This window comes from Trichomycterus rosablanca, chromosome 1 (genome assembly GCF_030014385.1).
Source record: "Trichomycterus rosablanca isolate fTriRos1 chromosome 1, fTriRos1.hap1, whole genome shotgun sequence".
In the NCBI taxonomy this organism is placed as follows: domain Eukaryota; kingdom Metazoa; phylum Chordata; class Actinopteri; order Siluriformes; family Trichomycteridae; genus Trichomycterus; species Trichomycterus rosablanca.
This window is the reverse complement of record NC_085988.1, coordinates 17248291-17270638: the sequence shown is the minus strand read 5'-3', so window position 1 is coordinate 17270638 and position 22348 is coordinate 17248291. Positions and strand designations below refer to the sequence as shown.

General features: G+C 37.0%; 1 protein-coding gene across 1 annotated transcript in view; it reads right to left on the bottom strand.

The window, feature by feature from the left end:
- The window catches only part of col14a1b (collagen, type XIV, alpha 1b), a 73588-nt gene extending 55537 nt beyond the window's left edge, over positions 1 to 18051 (bottom strand). Inside the window, exons 1-6 of the mRNA XM_063000392.1 lie at positions 17954 to 18051; positions 15001 to 15110; positions 9708 to 9824; positions 7403 to 7546; positions 7072 to 7161; positions 456 to 611 (exon numbers count right to left, since the gene is read on the bottom strand). Of these exons, the coding sequence (XP_062856462.1) occupies positions 456 to 611; positions 7072 to 7161; positions 7403 to 7546; positions 9708 to 9824; positions 15001 to 15085 (592 nt within the window). The 5' untranslated portion in view covers positions 15086 to 15110; positions 17954 to 18051. The remainder of the gene's footprint in view (positions 1 to 455; positions 612 to 7071; positions 7162 to 7402; positions 7547 to 9707; positions 9825 to 15000; positions 15111 to 17953) is intronic.
- Positions 18052 to 22348: the final 4297 nt, after the last annotated feature.

The following is a 22348-nucleotide window of genomic DNA, read 5'->3' as shown; positions in this document are numbered from 1 at the left end:
CAATCTCATAGCCAATAGCACAGCTGAGATTGGAACCTGGACTTCAGCAGTGGTGGGCTAGCATATTAGACCACTGTGCCAACTGAGCAGCAGATGATGATAGTTAGATTAATATTTTTGATATTAAAAATGTGCTAATGCAGTAGTAATTAAGCAGTTATGGTAGTGGACTAATAAACAGAAGGTTACTAGTTTAAGCCCCATCACTGCCAAGTTGCCATTGTTGGACCCCTGAAAAAGGCACTTAACCCTCAATTGATTGGACTGTATTCAGTCACAACTGTAAGTCGCTTTAGGTAAAAGCATCTGCTAAATGCCATAATTGTAAGTAGTAGCTTAGTGAAGTTGGTACTGGACTGATGAGCATAATATTTCCACTTTACCGTCAACTGCCTGCATGTGCAAGTGCCTGCTAAGTGGCGCAAATGTAAATGTAAAGCATTAACGTAACTTACCAATGCGTGTCTGGTCTGAGCTGACAGAGAAGGCTCTCACCAGGTTCTCAAGAAACATGCGCACAAGCCGGAAATTAATCCGCCCTATACTCCATGAGCCGTCCACCAAAATCACTATGTCAGCTATTGCTGGAGTCTTGCATATGAACACATCCTCTGAAACAAGAAAGACAGAAAGAAAGAATTTGGTTCACTCATACCTAAACTATAAAAAAATAAAGGGCACTTGCCACGCACACGCCCACAGTTGCTTGGAATAGGCTGGAGCTGAGAGTGTGATATGGGAAACTGAAATACCATCCTTCCCACTCAGATCTGGCCATTGAAAGGCTTGTGGCATCTCTGCAGCTCAAACCAAAAAACCCAAAGTTGCCAGTGATAAGTCAGACAAGGAGCCCTGTAAACATTTAAGATATTTATCTACACTGTTGTTTATGAGTAGTCTCTTTCTGTGGATGTATGTACATAGGTAAGTATTGTTCAGAAGTGCTACTTGTGAAAGTTCACAAGTCAGTACATTAAAAGATTTCTGTGAACAGTAAAAGAAAAGTGTTTAAAGGCATGCTAAATACACTTTCTCCAGCAAAACTATTACATTTGACACATATTTATATTCGAAATCTGTTCTTAATCTTTCAAAAATGCAAATGCATCTGAGTTCTCTAAGCAAAAAAGAACAAAGAATCACAATCTGAAATTGTGTTTGTGTGAATGTGTGCATGTAAGAGAACAAATCAAAAACACAAGGACTCAGTAATGCATATAAATTACTTTTTACTCTTTATCATTATGTCAACATTATTTTTAAACAAAAGGAGACAGAGCAATCAAGTTGATATCCATCTTTATCCATCTTATTTCAGCCTCGACACATTGTAACCTGTAGACGAAACAAAACACAAATCACGGCTCATTACATATTAAACATTTCCTCATAACATAGTTGCAGCATGTACAACATTGACTGGCAGTTCTGCAATTAAAAGTAGCCAAGAGTATTTAGAGATGCTGTAAAATTAAAGGTAGCTCCTTTATGCATTAACCCAAAATGAGACAAATCCAACCAATTTTTAATCAGCTCACAGGGAGTTTAACCTTCTATACTTTCAAACCTGATTTCAACAAGGATGTGTGCAACATTAGGGAGTTTTATTAAACATGTCGGAAAGAACTGAAAAACAGTGGCCAACACAGATGGCAGATTTACAATATACAGCATACTGTATAACAGCAAGATTTAAGGGCAAATATTACAAGTGAGTGCATTCTAAAGCTGCTCAAAAGACTTTACAATTAACAAGTTATTTAAATAGTCACTAATAATATTTTAATCTACCCTAACATACACATCATTCTAAATACACAACATTTAGTTATAGAAAGGTACTACATTTGCTTAAGAGACTTTTTAGAGTTCAGGCCACACCTTCAACTGTAGTGAATAAAGTAAGTGATTTGATTATGAGAGTGTAAGGCAGGGGGAGGGACTCAGAGAATGTTGGGCTAGTGTTCTGAGTGGAGCCCTCTTTGTGCTGGCCAGCCAAACCCCTTATTTTTAATAATTTATTACATTGCTTATTTATTTAGAAAAACAAAATGAGAAGAACTGTGGAGGGAGTGGTTGTGACAATTTATTTTGGTCAAAAAGGGAATGATAGGTAAATACGTAGATAAGCAGTCAAATAAGAGTCGGCTCAGCTGTGTCCTTATCTCCCAAATTTTAGTAATTTTATAAATCCATTTAAATGACCCCATTAGCCTCAGTTTGATTCTCAAAGCAATGCCTAACAGAGCTTTTTCTGTTTTTTGTCTATTAAAATACCGTTTTAAACATCCAATAGGATATTTCAAGAGATGTGGTATACCTGAAAATAAGATCTAAATGCTGGAGTATTGGTAAGACACAGTTTCCTTATTCTATTTTAAACACAATGAACAGACATTTAAACATAGAAATTTAACCTAAATGGATAAATGTTTGCCCTTGATGGTCATGCAGGAACTTGCCTTGCCTCAGAGTTGAGTTACTATGTGTATTACAATGCCATTTCTTTTATCAAGTCTGTACAGTTTTGGAATGCAATGCACTTGGAAATCAATACGTGCACACACACACACAGTGAATTTAAATCCTCGCACTGACTGAGATGCAAAAGTGTACAGCTAAAATTTATAAAGACAAACAAAAGGTAAAAAACAAGTATTTTCGTACAGCTACTAGTTTAGTGTTGTGCAAACATCTATCAGTTGTTTGAGCTTTTTGATTTGCGCTTTAAGCAGTGTGATGTAGTATTATGCACAAGGCTTTGGACACTACATGGTAACAAATTAAATTAAATTTTAAAACTTAAAAAATTTAAAAATTTTCTTAGCACATTGTTTGCTTTCATTCTGCAATGTTGACTGGTCTGAGATGTTGAACAAGGTCTAAAATGGAATCAGTAAATGAAATTATAATGTATATTGTATCTACAAGCATTTTGTTTATTAAATAGCTGTACTTTATCCTGGTCAGGAAGATTTCGCAAAACACTTGGCACAATACCCTGTCAGGGTGTCTATTGCAAGGCATCAGCCATTCCCCCTGCCCCCTCAGACATAGCCAATCATGTCTATGTAGACGTCTGGCTAGTGTAAAAGGCCCTGTACCACTATAGCGCCTGAGATGGTATAATATTTACTGTAATATTTATGTAATACATTTAAATAAACTGCCTTTTAGAGAAAAAACCTTGAAAACTAGAAAAGAATGAGGAAAGTATCACAGTGATGTATGTATCAGACAGGAAGCTTTATTTTATAACCCATAATTATCATGTTTCCCAGACAGACAATCACAAACACACTTGCATTAACACAGGGCACAACATAAAATAGAACTGACCACAACCATAAAACAACACTGAGGTATTTTGTAAGAATATGTGTTTAATACGACTAATATAAGATGATTCTAAGGTTTCACTGTTCCTGTGGTCACTACCTGTAGTTATTGTGTCTACAAAAGCAAACAAAAACAGTAACATTTCTAATAAAGTTTTAATCACTGGTTAAAAGCAACACACACACACAAACACACACACACACACACACACACACATACACACACTATAAACTTTACCATGACTACATATGGCTGAAAGGGGCTAATATGTTAGCAGGTGTTAAGAGGTAGCTCTTACAGGCTCTTACAGGGTCATTAGAGAAGCAGAATTAGTATTTAATACCCTTTTGCCTTGAAAGAAACAAGAAGAGAGATAGAGGTAGTAAGACACAGAGAGAGAGTAGGGAGGAGAAACAACTAACAACAGGGTGCTGTGAATTCCAAAGTTGAGGGCACACCTGTATGCCTAAGGGCAGACTGTGTGTCAGTGTATGAGATGCATGAATGCCATACACTCACTCACAGAGACAAAAACACAAAGAGAAAGTCTGCAAAGAATTATGCGGATTCCCTCTGATTATAAACAAACAAAAATATGTCTACATTTCTGGACGTACCTAAAGTTGGGTTCATAAGAAACCCTGCAGTTTAAAGTGCTACAAAGCCAACAACTATCCTCTGAGAAGAGTCTCCTCAGACAGCTTTTTCTGAGACTCTTCAACCCTAAAACATGTTCTAAGACACATCACAGTTCTGTCCAACAGCCTTCTCTAAACCAGTTTATCGCCAACAGCATGAGCAAATATTTAGATGGATCCTGACCAAGTACTAGCTCAGCAACCACACTGTGAAAATAGGGAGGTCACTGAAAATAGGAAGGTGGTGACAGAGCTGCACTTCCTCGATTACTGTCAAAAATCCAAAATAATACAAGAAAATTTAGGACAGACTTAAATAAAGTCATTTATACATAGCCCCCCCCCCCTTGCTGCACAGTATGTATCAGCATGTCAAAGCCTGACAGACACCCACCTCACCATAACTGTTTACTATTTACATGTACATACTTATTGTTGTTGAATAAAAGAAAGAGAGAGAGAGAATTCATGATATAATTACTGTAATTTAGCAACTTGGACAAATCATAAATCTAAAGCTAGCCCACTAATCAAGCCAGCCATCCAATGTGTTTTCCCACACCTTCAATCTGATTGCTCAACTAGGTCTAAAAAACCCCGGCAAACTAAATAACCCGTATGCATGGTGTTTAATTGGCTACTACATACAAACCAAATCCCATAAAAGTTGGGGTAATAGAAAAATCAGTAAATAAAAACAGTTCTTCTTGGCTGCACACTGCACACCTTCCGACATACACTTCTTGATGGCACACACAGACTTTTGTTACACATGAAGAGTCATGATAATTTAGCAAATTTGGATTCAGCCAGTGCCAGAGATGGCACTTTGCAGCAGGTAAAGAAAGCCTGGTCTGACCTTACACCCCAAAACACAGCCAACTGTATTCTTAGACACTTTGGCAAATCGGTGGCACAGCTAAAATTCGGAATTTAGTGGTAGTGTGCTCATGCATTATTCCGCTATGCCACCCAAGTGAAACGCATTATATCAGTGTTTTAATGATGGGTGGTTCAGTGACCATCATCTACAGTAATTTACAATGACTTACTGATTCACCAGCCTAGTACACTGATATTTGTTCAAAAAAGAGGAAAATCTTTTTTTACTGTTCCATTGATATAGAGGTACAACATACACTGATCAGACATAACATTAAACCCACCTCTTGTTTCTACACTCACTGTCCATTTTATCAGCTCCACTTACCATATAGAAGCACTTTGTAGTTCTACAATTACTGACTGTAGTCCATCTGTTTCTCTGCATGCTTTGTTAGCCCTCTTTCATGCTGTTCTTCAATGGTCAGGACCCCCACAGGACCACCACAGAGTAGGTATTATTTGAGTGGTGGATCATTCTCAGCACAGCAGTGACAATGACATGGTGGTGGTGTGTTGTGCTGGTATGAGTGGATAAGACACAGCAGCACCTCAATGTTACTGCTGGACTGAAAATAGTCCACCAACCAAAAATATATCCAACCAACAGCACCCCGTGGGCAGCATCTTGTGACCAGTGATGAAGGTCTAGAAGATGACCAACTTGAACAGCAGCAATAGATAAGCGATCGCCTCTGCCTTTACATCTACGAGGTGGACCAACTAGGTAGGAGTGTCTAATAGAGTGGACAGTGAGTGGACAAGGTATTTAAAAACTCCAGCAGTGCTGCTGTGTCTGATCCACTCATACCAGCACAACACACACTAACACACCACCACCATGTCAGTGTCACTGCAGTGCTGATAATCATCCACCACCTAAATAATACCTGCTCTGTGGTGGTCTTGGGAGAGTCCTGACCATTGAAGAACAGGGTGAAAGCAAAGATATGTTGAGAAACAGATGGACTACAGTCAGTAATTGTAGAACTACAAAGTGCTTCTATATGGTAAGTGGAGCTGATAAAATAGACAGTACGTGTAAAAACATAGAGGTGGTTTTAATGTTATGGCTGATCAGTGTATTGTAATATCTTCTAGTCTTTACCGGGCTGATCCACAGACTTCACTTGGCTCTAGAACATGCTGCAAAGTTTATAAAGCAGCATATGACTGTACTGCCAGAACTACCAGATTACTAAAACAATCATGGTCAATCAAGCCAACTGTCTCAATAAGAAACCTTCCCTTGTTTAATAATGCACATGAAACAACTTGTCATTGCAGAACTGGAGAGTAGTAACAGCAGAGAACTTCTAACACAAAAATGTATACGCTCCCACATACACACACTACACACTACTTACTACTGTTAATGCATGTTACTAAAGCTAAATGCCTAAAAACAGAATTCCAGGTTTAAACCCATGAATCAAACATGTCAGGCTAAATGTGACATTTTTATACCTTACTGAAATGCAAAACTGTCAGCAGAAAGAAGCACAACTGAAAATAAAGTTTTAAAATTTACCATGCACTACTGAGGAAAATCCCTTTAACTTGAACACAAAAACAACAGTTTCTACAGATCAATCAAAATCTGTACAGAAATGACACATCAAACACACACACCTATACAAGCAGGTATAGCCTCACAAATGCAAAAATTAAAAATGAATCCAATTTAGAGGATGCTTAACCAAGATGGAATGACACTGGCTAAAAACTCCCAAACAAAAAGGGTACAGAGAAAATAAAAGCATTGGCCAAAATAACAGAAACAACCAAAGTGAAGAGCCTGCAACGAAAAAGAAACAATGCAAAAATTAAAAATATCATAATATCATATAGCAAGCTTTTCAGAACAAACAGGGAACAGCAATGCATGAGTGGCAACCCACCACACCAACTGGCATGTAAACGTACAGAAAACCGGACCAGATTAAGACAGTCATCAAGGTTTCAAGAGAAAGTAGGTTGCCAACAGAGTAGATGGCAACTCAGTGAGTAAGACCCTGCGATAAACAGAAACACTTCCACCTGGAGCAATTCTCCCCATACATGATATGTTCAGGAACAACAACACAAATGACACACATCAGCAAAGCAAAAAACTTCACACATGTAGTACATGCAGACAAGTTGCCTCTAACCATGTGCTGTGTTACTGGAATTTTAGTCCTAAAAAATCATACCACCAGTAGGACCTTACCTTCAATTATCTCATTGAACTGCTCAGGCTCACCATCCAGCCTCGGCCTGGCAGTCTGTAAACTGCTGACACTCACCTCTGACCTTGTTGCTGTGGGAAAATAACATGTACTCACACATTAGTTAACTCATATGATGCCTTCTCAAAAATCACAGAAGACGTTAATCTGGAAAAATCAGCTTGCGACAGTTACATGCCCTCAGACACCCATTCATTCATAACACTAAGTAGCATAATGTTACATTAATCTGCCTAAGAAACGTACAAACTCATTGGCCAGAAAACAAACAAAAGTAATAGTGATATATAGTAGATAATAGGGATATATCACCTTTATATGTCCCCAGCAGTGGTTTACTCAGTTGGTTGCCACTAACAGTGATAACTTTGAAGCTGTATTCTTTAGTGTAGTCAAAGTCTGTGATCACAGCTCCGGCCTCTTCCTTTAACACGTTTATTTCTGTCTCCTCTGAAACTCAAAAAAAGAAATGCTTTTGATTTACTGATTGTCAAGCTCTGATTAAACCTGACTGTTGAAGTGTGTCCAACAAAAAAAAAAAATTGTGAGTATATATAGATAAATATCAACTGATAGTGGATCATTATGCCCAATTTGCCTTATTTATTAAAACAGTGTAACAAAGAGAACACTGCAGCAATGTAGAAGAGTAAGAGAAATATTAACACTATGGACCAGAACCAATTCAGCATAATGAATTAAGATTTTAAAGATCTAAACTGTAGCAAAGCACTCATTACAAGTGCTAACTAAACATGATAATCATAATGATGTAGTCAGTACCTAAATGTTTCCTGACAATATTAGTCTCATTATTAAAAGATAAAAAAATAATATACCACATGGCCAAAAGTATGTGGTCACCTCTTTTTTAGTATAGGTTTCTTAGTATAGGTTTCTTAAATATAAACAGTAGAATGGAGGAAACTTTATTGGACTGAAACAATCAACCACAAGAAATTAGATTAAAAGAATTAGATGTGCCTCCAAGAAACCCATAGCATCACAGTAAATTAACTGGAGGGGGCCATGTGCTGGGGAGGACATTGTGCATTAAGTCATGGTCCGGGGGTTGCAATATTACTCCTCCACAATAAACACTGACATTTTATATAAACGGAATGTTGCATCCTAGCAGTTGAAGTATATAAGAACGTGTTTTATTTCATTAATCTGTATGTCCAAAACATAGGACTTGAGAGGCTGGGATTTTCAAAATGTTGCAAAGAGCATTAAAACTGTGTACTGATGAAGGTTGTATACTTTTAGGGGGATGGAGGACTTGTACAGCACAATGAGTGAACCCCATATGCAATCCTCTGTGTTGTTCATTAACTTTTTAAAGGAATGTAACCATTTAGCTTTATGGAGAGAAAAAGCATCCTTAATCCAGACGATACACAGGGTCAAAATCCTAGATGGCACAAGTACTGCAACCCCTCTAGATCCTATTTATGTTTTTAAGCATTTCAGTAGCAGAGCTGTCGATTGCACTATTTCTTTGAAGACATTTTCTAACCACCATCCAGTTCCTTTTAACTTTGTTGTATCTCCAGTCCCAAGTAGTTTGCTATACTGGCATTTTAACAGGATCTCTCTTTCTGTAAGCAATTTGAGACCTTTTGAGACTACAGGAAAAAACAAAAAAGTACATTTTGAAAGCTTGGGACAGTGGTGGGTGCAGTGGCTGGGGCACAAATTAAAATTTCTGTACACAGTGCTCAGCATATGCCAGTAAAAAATCTGGACAATTAATTCAGGATTTAGAGAATGATATATCTTCTCTAGAACTTAACAACCAATGTGCAAGAAATATGTAAGCTGATGTCAGCCTTTTTTCTGACCTCTACAGGGCTGAAAATTCATTTATTCATTGTATGTTTTACTTTATCCTATTTGGGGTCGCAGTCTATCTGATTCACTGGGTGAAGGGCAGGAAAAACCCTGGACAGGTTGCCAGTCCATCACAGGGCATACACACACACACTCATACCTAGGGGACTTTTAGTATTTATACACACATTTACATTTACATTTTTGGCATTTAGTAGACTTTAGCTTACAGTACTGTGACAGTATTCTGTCTAAGCAATTGAGGGTTAAGGACCTTGCTCAAGGGCCCAGCAGTGGCAACCTGGCAGTGGTGGGGCTTGAACAAGCGACCTTTGGATTACTAGTCCAGTATCTTAACCACTAGGCAACAACTGCCCTACACATGACCTTTCATTGCTAGAAAAGACTGAGCTCTTACCTGTTACCAATTCACATGCTTTGTGGAATGTTTCAAACTAGTGCACCTTGAATATTCTATCAGCTTTATACACTGACTTTGGCCCTGGCCCAACTTTCTTGAGTGTGTTGCAGGCATCAAATTTAAAATTACAAGTTGGTCAGCTAAAACATTCTTCATACTTGTATTATTTTAAAAAAGGTTGAAAAGAATGAATTTTTTTATTTATAATTTATACAATGTCCCAACTGTTCTGGAAATGTCATCTGTCAATGACCTTTTTATTCAATGGCTTCAACCAAACTGTGACTTGTTATTTTGTGGGCTCGTAGTCATCTCGCTCACTCGTAACACTCTGTAAAATCTTCTGTAAAATCTTCTGCTTACCTGAGCCAGAGCTGTAGATTAGCCTGTATCCGTCAATCTCTCCTTTTGGTTCCTTCCAGGACACACTTAGCATGCCAGAGTCAAGCTCTTTAAAGCGCAATCTTCTAGGAGCAGACACTGCGCACATGCAAAACACAATTTGTTCAACAAGTAAATGTGATCTTTAAATATTAGAAATAAGATCTCAAGTGACACAGTACAGCAACTAAAGATCAAGGTCTGTGTAATGTCCATTCATCTCCTATTCTGAAAAACTTCAATACTTACTCCAAAACTATACATATAGTTCCATATTAGTAATATGTGTATTATGGAAGCCAAGGTCAATAAGACAATAAAATATATTTTATGTTAAAAGACATGCTGTTAACCATCTTATAATAGCTACTTCAGCATGGTAATACACCATGTCACAAGGCACAAGTTATCTTACACTGGATCCATCAGTATAAGAAGTTTTGTGTACTGTAACTGCCCCTCCAGTCAACCAATCTGAATTCAGTACAGCACAAGAAATACAGAACCATACCCAAATTTGGTATGGTGTTTTTAATAAAGTGGCCAATGTTTAAAATTAAAATAATTCTATATTAATGGACACTAATGAACTAAAATGTTATGGAAATATTACATATTATAGCTTTTTACTTTTTAGATGTACAAATCATATATATTTCAGTTTTTCAGAATAACAATGACAATGCACAGACAATACACAGATTGCTCAAGTGAAAGGAGATTCTGCAAACAAGGTGTTAAAACAGCAACATATAACAAATAATATCGGTCAGATGGCTGTACATATAGCTTTTCTCCATCTGTGTTTTAAATTGAAACTGCAGGGACAGGCATGAGAGATACCACAGATGTCACAAAAAGGCAAGTCATACACTTTTCCTTTGTACATATGTAGCATGTGTTAGTATTGTCTTTATTGTTTTAGCACTGGGTAAGGGGCTACAAACAATGCTTGACCAAACCAGGGAAGTTACCTAAAGGAAAGATAAACGTTGTATTCAATATTGTTTTAACATGCCCTCAACATCCCTCCATCACAATTTTGCTATTTAAACTACGAAAACATTAACATAAATAAATTGCAAGAGTAGGTCAGTGAGGGTGTGTTAAAACAGTATTATTACACAGGCAGAGAAAGTGGACTCTACATTAGCATTACTCTCAACGTGTTAAAGTGAGACAGGTAAACTGCATTTATCATTTAGCATTCCTTATGTCATCTTAACTCACAAGCAAATCTCCTTCAAGTCCCATGCCAACACACACACACACACACACACTGAGAACTGAAACAGTACTCACTACATCAATCTATATACTGTACACAGCCATCAGAGTCCACAAACTCATTCTTGTGTTTGTGTCAGAGTTAGCAAGCAAAAACTCTAAAGTATTCTTTACAGAATCACACAGACCAGAAATCAGGTCAGGTGTGTAAAGAACCCTGAAAATCAGGCTACTGCTAATATTTGATAAGTATGCATCAAGCACTGTATAATAATATTCCAAGCAAACCAACCTTGACATAGGGAGGGGGATTTTTGCAGGCCGTTTTCCGACTCTGAAAAATTGAAGAGCTCTTTTCTCTGAACAGGACACTAAAATGCAATCCACTTTTTCCATTTACAGTGCTGTCCACTGTGCCAGCTGACATGTGGCCTGACTGTCATGTGTTTTGAATTCTGGCCTGCTGTCTAGATATCCTCTGAAGTGTAAATGGAACTTGTGTGCCGATGCGCTGTTTTCTCGTTGCATTTCTAAGGCTAAACTCTCGACTTAATTTTGTTTCTTTTTATTCCTAATGGAGGAACACACAGATCCACATTTGGTCTTATTTTGAAGAACTTAAGAACTTTTGTATTTCTTCTTTATAACTGTATAATATCTCTTTTTGTATTGCTTCTTTGTCTTTTGGTGAGACGATTTACAGCATGCTTAAAATATTTTTAAATAATAAACTTTCTGTTTTTTTGATGATCATGTATTTAAAGCAAAATGACCAGTATAAATGTGAAAAAATTTGATATACAAATGGTCAATATTGATACAAATACAACCTTGTAATATTTATTAGAATGTCCTTTTTTGTTTTAAGGTAACATAAATAAAATAAGCTAAAATTATTGACATAAAAAAAGACATTCTAAATGTTCAAATGTTACCTTGTTTACAGAGAATGTAATGGTGAAAGAAGGGTGTTTGGAGCATGCTAATAATTATAGCGAGGATTGTGAATATAGATGTATCTATTAATTCCATTGTAATACTATTGTACAGTATTTCTGAACAGGCCTTGGCGGAAATACATAGTTTTACTATGTGCATTTTAATAGACAAGAATTTTGTTTATCCCAAATATGCAAATTTGTGAGGTGCACATGCTGCATGTGTGCTAGGGTTTTAGAGCACACTATCAATAGTGACTATACTGTACATGTGCAGAGATATAAGGTTCATATCCTGATTTTGACAAAAAAATAAGACAGATCTGGCATGTACACACACAACTTGTTACGTACAAGGCAAGAACCACAACAAGTAAAACTGACAAGTGAAAGTGACCTTCAGTGGCTGAATTAGGTGCAATGTTATTGTAATTCAGAAAAGCCAGCTGTATATGTTGGGTGCAGCATGCATCTTTACTTGTCTGTGAATAGAAGTCAGGGTTTTAATAAAACTGTCACTGAAGATGCACTGGACTAGAATCACACTTGCTTCTCAGTTATTCTGTATGTTGCATTTAGACTGAAGTCTGTTTCTAGTGTGCAGTCGGATGTGATGAATGTAGAGCAGGTTATGTGTAAGAGATGGTCAGAAAATACAATTGTAAGGAAAGATTACATTGTTGTGTATGATATGCACTGTTTCTAGTTAAGAAAATGCAAGAATTTGTTAGTTAAAAATGTATACTAAACAAACAATTTCCATCTATAATTAATTAGTCAGAAGCATCAAAACTATGTTATGACATAGTATGATTTGGACTTTTAAGTACAAATGTCATGGCCAAAAAATCCTGAAGATAAAATACATTTTATTTGTTTCAAAAATATAAATAATATGTAAATTAGCTAATATTGAATTAGACTACACCAGTGGTTTTACCTTTTTATCAAATGGGCAGCAGGCTGCAACGATGGCCAAAAGCCACGCTCACGGGCCATTCTTATACATTATTGTATAGTAACAATAGGCCTTGAGTATAGAAATGTGTTGCATGGGCCACAAGCTGAAAACCCCTGGCCTACACATATCTATAGATACTATCAAAAAGCATTCTATTGGATTACAGTTTGTAGTGTTCCTTGACAATGGTTTCACCAACAGTGTCTAATTAATTAATTAAGTAAAAGTGTCTAATAACCCCAAATGTGTTAAGGAGCTGTATCGCAGGTCCTTCCTCCCTGCTGCTGTTAGGCTTTACAACCAGCACTGCTCTCAGCAGATCACGTACACACACACACTTAAAACTTTACATACTTACAGGAAGTATAGTTTTTTCAATGGAGCATAACAATGTGCAACATTTTTCACTTTCCCACGTGCAATTTAAGATTTCATGTGCAATCATTTGTAAATAATATTTTTCAGGGTTTTTGACTTTTATTATTGATAATGTATATATTGACATACACTGTACTGTTTATTTGTCTATCTTTTGTACTGAGTGCCTTGCTATCCCTACGCTGCTGTAACACTGTGAATTTCCCCACTTACCTGAATCTTACCTTATCTTATCTTAATTGTCTTTTATCATTTGTACCTGTAGTGATGTTCTGATCATCACATTTTTAAGAGAATATAATAGTAGGTAAACAGTAGGCATTTGCCATTATGGCAGCTGAATGAAAGTGAAAGTTTGGGGCTGAAAATGTCTGCACTACTCTCAGTCAGACAGATCTTAACCTGTCCAGTAGACACACTCCAGGTGAGACAGCTCCATGCATGAAGATACTAAAGTAACAAAACAGCTGTTGTATGTCAAATAAATTCATAATTAGAGCCAGAATGATAATTACTTTAGGTAAAGTGAATCCTGTTTAATGTGCTACTTCAGATGTGATGAAGCATGAGCTTAAAATTGACATATTTACAATTCCCTGAAGTCGTGTATCAAAGTGTCTGAGAGATAAAAAAAAAAACAAGTCATGAAAAAAAAAAAAGAAAAAGTTAAATCAAATACAAAGAAACTTTTACACTTGAACAAACTTAGGTTAGAAAATACATACCAATCACAAAAATGCATGTTGTTTGGTGTGTGTGTGTGTGTGTGTGTGTGTGTGTGTGTGTGTAGCCCAATTCACATTCAAAACCTGCAAAAAGAATCTAACATCTAACCCGTCATCACCAGGCTTTGTGTCTTTCAGGCTTTTCACAGCAGTCACAAGCAACACAGACAGCTTGACACAAAACATATGTTTAAGCATCAATTACATTCAGGTGCATCTCCTTCAGGTGCATTCACCACTGCTTTGTCACTGTGATTTGCATAAAAAACTGCATTACAAGTTACAGACAACTAGTTTCCACAGAACCACTGGGTGCAATAAAGTAAGACACCCTGGATAGGATGCCAATCAATTGCAGGGCCTCGACCCCAAAACATTCCACCCCAGACATAGCCAAAAATGTCTGTATGTACTGTATGTCAATGCTCAACCGACTGATAGCACTTCAGGGGATTTAAACCCTGGATCCCAGAGCTAGTGGGATTATGTTTTATTATTCAATAATATGTGAATTTAAGTAAAACAAATCTAAAGACTGTCCAAACAAAACACTTCTTGTGCAATTCTGACCACACAACTATAATTGCTGAATATTTAAAACCTGGAGAGTGAGTGCAATCCTTTTATGGGCCAGTACAGGGCATGGAGGTGTGGATGAAATTTTAATATGAAGGCAAAATGCATTTTTTGGTGTTTTTACACCCTAAATGACACTTTGCTTAGGTAAAAGGTACAGCTTTTGGGGCAGCAGTGTAATTATTATCCCACCAGGTGGTCAACAGACACACGGGCCTTGTGCAGCAGGTCGAGGATGTTTGTGCCATCTGTGCATGCATGAAAAATGTTTCAATTAGATAAACTTAAGCCTCAGGCTTTACTAATTAATGAATGGTCAACCAAACAGTGTAGCAGAATGCACGGTGTCTGTGTGTCTTTGTTTTTTATTGATAATTGTGTGTTTGTGTGTGGTAAACAGAGAGGTAAAAACAACAGCAAAACAAATTAAAAAAGACTGAAGGAGAGACCGACAGAGAGATCAATTTTACCTTGGCTATGTGTTGGTTTGATAAATAATGATGTTAGGGCCAGGAGGAGAAGTGGACTCAGTGCCCGCATGCCCCTCACCTGCATCCTCTTAGCTACTGTAGGGCAAAAGCTGCAAAAAACAGAAAAAATTTTACATTTTGATAGCAAAATCTAGGGCTCCACAATTTAGTATTTGTACATTTTGCCCATAAGCTTGTAATTCCATTTTGAAAACAAATGGTATTGAAATAGTGTATGTTCGTGGGAATTTGCACCCGTTTAGTCAAGAGAGCATTTGTATGGCTTGGCACTGATTTTGGCCAAGAAAGTCTAAATTGATGTTCAAGTTCATTCCAGAGCTGTTCAATAGGGCTGAGGTCAGGACTCTATGCAGGTCACTGGAGTTTCTTTAACAATGGACAAACAAGCGGCGGCAGTTAAGTGTCTAAAAAGGACAAAAAAACTCTAGCTCACATGTAACATCACATTGAAAAGAGAATGAAACTGTTACAATATAATATATTGAAACTGTCCATTATATGTGAATTTTAGGTGAATTGTCATAAATCATTTAGATTTATCAGAAGCAACAAAACGAATAGTGATTACCATTTAATCATTGTGGTATACAGTTTTACCAGCGTAGTTATAGCTGTATCGTGTAATACTTAAGAATTTGCACATTTCTCTAGAAGATACATCCTTTTTGTAAGAAATTTAGGGAAGAGACAATTTGACCAGAAACTGATCTAATGGTTGGTAATACAACTTGAGGTTAATTTGTCGAATGATGACGATCAGCACCCTTGTAGGTTTATTCACATACATGACAAAAATAGGTAGGTGGCCCACCTAAAGTTTACAATAGCAAAGAAAAACCATGGGCTATCCAGTGACACTTAACACTGCTTTTTGTTGCTTAAGCGCTACAGAACAAGTAGCACTATCAAATTTCTTTTGTTCCTGAAAGAAGATGAAATAATTTATTGTAAGGTCACACTATTCAATACTTTTGTGAGTGCGCTAGAGTTCCACAGTTGAGCTTCATGATTTAATTCTATATTACTTATATCAGTCAATAAAACTTATTCTACATTCAAACTGTCAAATAAAAAAATATATCTGAAAGAAAAATCTATCCACATTTGCTTCAGAATCTGTAATCATTAAATCTAACATTTAAAGATTAAATCTAACATTCAATCAAGCTTGTATCACATGTGCTTATACTTGGTTTGTATAAAACGTTGGAGCCACACTTGCAACTAGTAAAAAGGGACTTTAGGTTAACACTAACATACAGTTTACACAGCAAGTCAAAAAAGTTATCAGAATCTTTTAACTAAGTTTAAATTTAAGGTGGAAATCAAACGAATCAGGGCATGTTTAAGCATTGTAGTTCAGCTGGTGTGTCATCACACAAATATGTACTTGCAGTAAAAGTACATAGCATTTACAAACAAATGTACAAAATACAGTAACGTACACTATTGTGTTTCTAAACTGACTGTTAATTTCTAATAATAAATTATAATGAACTCTTTACAATTAGGACGGTACAGTGGGTAGAGCTGTCATCTCACAGCAAGAAAGGCCTGAGTTCGATTCAAGCGACCAGAGTCCTTTCTGAGTGGAGTTTGCATGTTCTCCCTGTGTTCACGTGGGTTCACGCCACAAGTCCAAAGACATGCAGCCAGACTAAATAGAACTACTAATTGCTGTGAGTGCGTGTGAATGTGTGTGTGTGTGTGTGTGCTTGTAATGGACTGGCGACCCTGACCAAGATATATATAGGTTCCAATCTCGGTGCTATAAACTGAAACCCTGCGATGGATTTGCCCCCTGTGTTTATGCCTTGTACCCAATGATTCCACATAGAACAACCCCACCCACTGCGACCCTGACCAGTATAAAACAGCTGATAGATATAAATTGAGATTAAATCATCAGCATGCATACACACTAAAGGGATGTTAAATGTATTACATAGGGATAAGAGTACACAAATATCACCAATAACAAATTAAGAGGCCATGATATAAAGTTAAAGGATATTATAAAACGTTTTATATGTCCGAAGTAATCATAAGATAAGATAAGATAAGATAAGATAAGATAAGATAAGATAAGATAAGATAAGATAAGATAAGATAAGATAAGATAAGATAAGATAAGATAAGATAAGATAAGATAAGATAAGATAAGATAAGATAAGATAGCCTTTTATTATCCCAGGGGGGGAAATTACACATATTTACACATATATGTAAAAGAATATGTCTTTTTGAGGAAAGTTAACCAAATAATTGCACATTTGTTAATAAGTATTGCACAAGGTACAGTAGGTATTGCACATATTTTAAGAAGTTATTGCACAGAGAATATTATAAACAATGTGAAATTATTGTGATGGTGATCTGCGTTTGGGGCATTTATAATGCATTGTGTATATTCTGACTGGGTAGTTTATAGACATTTCACAATAACGAATATATTTAACATATTTCAATAAAATAAACATGACAAGAATTTAATTCACAATTTGTTGTCCCTGGAAAAAAAAACCAGCAGAACTATTTAGCCGCCTGTTAAATTTTAAATTAATCTGTGTTTCGAGAAAGTGAGAAAGTTCTAGAAGCAGTCCTGAAGATGTCATTTATATAGATATATTATATTCAAAAATATTTAAATTAAACGAGCGTCTAAAAGAAATACTACCCTGTAAGAACTGTCAATAAAATATACACATATTAAAAAGACGGACAGAAAATAAGTTAGAAAAAAAACAGAAAAATAAATTAATGACGACATTAATATGCATTCAGCTATCAATACCAATATTACAATTAAAGTCCAAACACTTCCATGTGAAAGAAATGTGACCATTTTAACAACCTTAAAGTATCATTTTGTTGAAATAACTTTGGCTTAATAAGATAAATGTATATAATTTATAAAAGAAACATTTCTTACCCCTTGGTCAGTAACGGTGTTTTAACGGTTTCAGTAAATTCCACAGACTGACCACGAAGCTCCACGCGCTCTTCAGGTACCTCAGCTCAGCTCGCGCACTTCCCAGCACTGCATAGACGTGCTAACGTGTGGGAGGTGATTATGGAAAGCCAACAGGATCGTGTGTGTGTGTGTGTGTGTGTGTGTGTGTGTGTGTGTGTGTGTGTGTGAGACCAGGGGGCAGGATTTGGCTGTTCAGGTGAACGCACCTAGCCCTACAGGTCAAACGATGTAAAAACCACCGTGACCACAAAAATCATGTTTACTTACAGTCTTATCACCGATTCACATGTGTTTTAAGCCTGTTTAATACCATGTCACTACTCTTTTTACTCGATTGTGTAAGTTTGTTTGTTTATTTGGGATTGTAACGTCATGTTTTACACTTTTGGTTACATTCATGACAGGAACGGTAGTTATTCATTACACAAGATTGATTACTCCAGTTCACGTCACTTGCATGTCTTTGGACTGTGGGAGGAAACCGGAGCACCCGGAGTAAACCCACGTAGACGCGGGGAGAACATGCAAACTCCCCACCTGGGAACCAAACCCAGGACCTTCTTGCTGTGAGGCAACAGTGCTACCCACTTAGCCACGGTGCCACCCGATCATGTAAGTAAGGTATACATTTCAAAGGAACTAAGTTACAGTAAAATAGCATTTGGATTAAAGCGGCTTTAAAAACTTTTCTTACTCAGATAACATCAGCACATCTGTAGTTTATTTATTTATTAATTAGGAGTTTTACATTCATAACAGAAACGGTAGTTTCTCATTACACAAGATTCATCAGTTTACAAGTTTTAATGTCATACACAGTCATGGACAATTTTGTAATTTTCTCCAATTCACCTCACTTGCATGTCTTTGGACTGTGGGAGCTCCCATAGGAAACCCACGCAGAAAGGAGAACATGCAAACCACACAAAAAGGACCCACTGCTACCCACTGAGCCACCGTGCCATCCCACATCTGTAGTACGTGTGTGCTTATAAAATACAGAATGTAAAAAATACAACCATAATCTTGTCAGTAGCATAAGTCATTTGAGATATCATAAAATATGCAGTGTTTTGTGTGTTGTAGTATGTGTGTGTGTGTGTTTGTGTTGCATGCACCTTCAATAACAACTGATTATGGCATCTGAAGTGAAAACACTTTATGCAGTTTTGCATTTACAAAATGTGCTGCATATGAAAAAGAAAGGGGAGAAAACAGATTAAGGATTAGTTAGGCAGATAACAGTATTTATTTGTTATAAAACACACACACACACACCAGGGGCGGCTCGTTCCTTAGGGCGATTGGGCAACGCACCACCAAAGGGCGAAAGGGAAGAAGTGTTAAAGCCTTTTGGGGCGACTAAAGTCTAACTGAAAATCGCCCCAGATTGCTCTCAAAGACTCTCATGTTAAAGCTCTTTTTTTTCGAACTGCAGGCACTGCAATGCATTTTGAATGAGTTCCAGGAGGGCTCGCACTTACGTGCTTGTGTCACACGTAATCGTTCCTATACTTTACTTTCGCTTAGGGCGAAAGTAAAGTAACACAAGCAGGGCCGGCACTTTTCTCACTGCCCCCTAAGCAACGCAGTCCAGAACCAGGGCTGCATGTCAGTGTAAAGATGGATTATGTAAAAATATTGTTTGCACTATTAAGGAAAAATGTTACATGATGTTCTTTATGTTGTTTTGCCTAAAATATGGTTCTGATTTATTATTATAAAGAATGAAAATAATAAATGTTAAACAGCCTAAATAAAACATGATTTTGATAATGTTCCTATGACTGTGTAAGACCCGTTATATTTTTTATAGGTGCAACCCTAACCGCCAACCCCCCGCTCCCGCTCAGGTAAACACCCGCCATACCACCCCACACCCTATGCCTTCCGTTCTGAAAATTGGCAACCCATTGGAACAGTTAGTGATCTCGTACCTCCAGATACCTCATGATCTGCTGCACCTAAAATAAAATGCTGATGATGACTGAATTAAATTGTTAGTGTGAAGGCTTTACTTCATTTGATGATTAATGGTAAAGCTGGTCTCTCGTCATGTTCAAAGTTATTTGTGAGGACAAACTGACAGATGAGTTAAGATGTTAATTATTTAAGCTTTAATTTACCCATTGAACGGGTCACCTTGGCCATCATTGCAACAATTGCCTGAGAGATTTGGCAGGAGCCGCCACTGACACACACACACACACACACACACACACACATATATACAGTATATATATACAGTAAGTTAGCATAAGTTATTTATGACTGGCTGTGTAAAGGATATAAAAGTGGCAGACCATAACATGCAGCTTGGCAGGCAGGTTCTGACCTTGACTTGGCTAGTGATTTAGACAGTTTTATGAATTTAAACACACATTCACATGATTGCTTAATTGTGGTGCTTTGTTGCTCATTTGTCTACGCCCTCCTCATTTGAGAGTAAATCTACTTTAAATATTTTTGTTGCTTACCTTATAAACTTGTTTTACTAGGAGCTACTGGCAGCTAATCTCTGTTTGCTCTGCCTGTTACTATACTATAATTATAATTCTATACTATAATTCTATTACTATAATTCATTATTTTCAGATTTCCGGATGGCAGGGCTGAGTTTTGAACCGACGAGTTCAAAATGTCAGCTCTGGTGTGCTATCGTGTTTTACCGCTGTGCCACCTGAGCGGCCCATTTTAATCTTTTTAAGATTGTGTTGTAAAATTCAACATGAGCTTGGTCCCACTCTTAAAGGACTTTATTCACACATATCTTTAGTTTCTTCAACCTTCTAGGTTAAAGGTAGAATTTTAGGGTAGTTCATAAACACAATGCACACAGTAACACCCTGGACGGGGTGCCAGTCTATCGCAGGGCAGACACACACACACACATACACACACCCATTCACCTATAGGGCAATTCAGTGTCTCCCAGAGGAAACCCATGCAGACACGGGGAGAACATGCAAACTCCGCACAGAGAGGACCCGGACCGCCCCACCTGGGGATCAAACCCAGGACTTTTTTGCTTTAAGGCGAAAGTACTACCCACTTTTGCCACTGTGCTGTAATATGATTTCAAGTGATTGTGTTTAACTTGGCAATGAAAGGGAACAAAGTGCTCGGTTTGCTCAAAGATGATCCTTTTGGTGTTCCATAGCACGCTTCCACAGTTCATTCCTTAGCTTGATCGCCCATCCCTCAAGCTATTCATTCCTTTAGCTTATTTAATTAAGCATTAGAGTTAACAACAGGTTGCCTTGGGGTCGATTGGCTAAATGACAAATTACGATGTCTTGAGCACACCATTTCTAAATTTAAAACTCTGGTAGATGGATCATGTTTTACACTTTAACTTTTGAATTAAAATGTTTTTTTCTTGTTACAAAATGCACTCCTGTGGTTTTAATGTAGTCAGAAACATTACATTTGCAACTCCTTGGTTTTTTAAATGTTTATATTAATCATGTCCCCAGAATGGGATATACAGTCGACTCTTGACTTATGAATTTAATTGGTTCTGAAGGGCTGTTCTTAAGTCAAACTGTTCGTTAGTTAAACCTATTTTCTATTTTCTCTATTATTTCCTTCTTTATTTCAATAATGTTGTATTTTGTAGGTGTAATTGCACGAAAGAAAGAATACTTTACTGAGCCAAACTTCTTCTCTCTCACTCACTGTCCCCTCTGCCTGATACACAGTGACAGCTAATTATACAACAACAAATAGTGATTTGTGATTTTTACAATTATACAACAGCAAATAGTGATTTTTTTTTTCACTTTCTCACCACTGGACATCCTCTGCACCTTCTTTGAGGACATTTTAATATAGAATTTTACAAAATATAAAGAAAACACCGGAAAAACACTGTCCGCTGTCCGAATGTTCACTCAGTACATGTATGGAAGCTCTGGAAAAAAAATAAGAGACCACTCCAGTTTTTTCTTAAATCAGCCTCTTCACATGCACAGCAACCGTTCTGAAGAGAATTCCTTCACAGACACACCTCATTCTACTTAATGAGATGCTGATTAGGTCATCACCTAAACCAAATCCTATCCTAAAGAGCAATAATATAAATACCACTGCTGCTGTCATCACTGTTCTCTTGTTATAGAACCAGCTGGATGGCAAAAGCAGTGCTAGTACTACAGGAAAAATAAGTGTAGTCAAAATACAACTACAGACCATTCCAAAAGAGTTGAAAAGAAAGGTTCTTAGTGAGGAAAAGAAGGGTTCAATTCTAGCTTTATTTGCAGAGGGATACAATGAGCATCAGGTTGCTTCCATCCTAAAAATTTCGAAAACAGCAGTTCATAAGAACAAGGTCAAGCAGCAAACACATGGAAC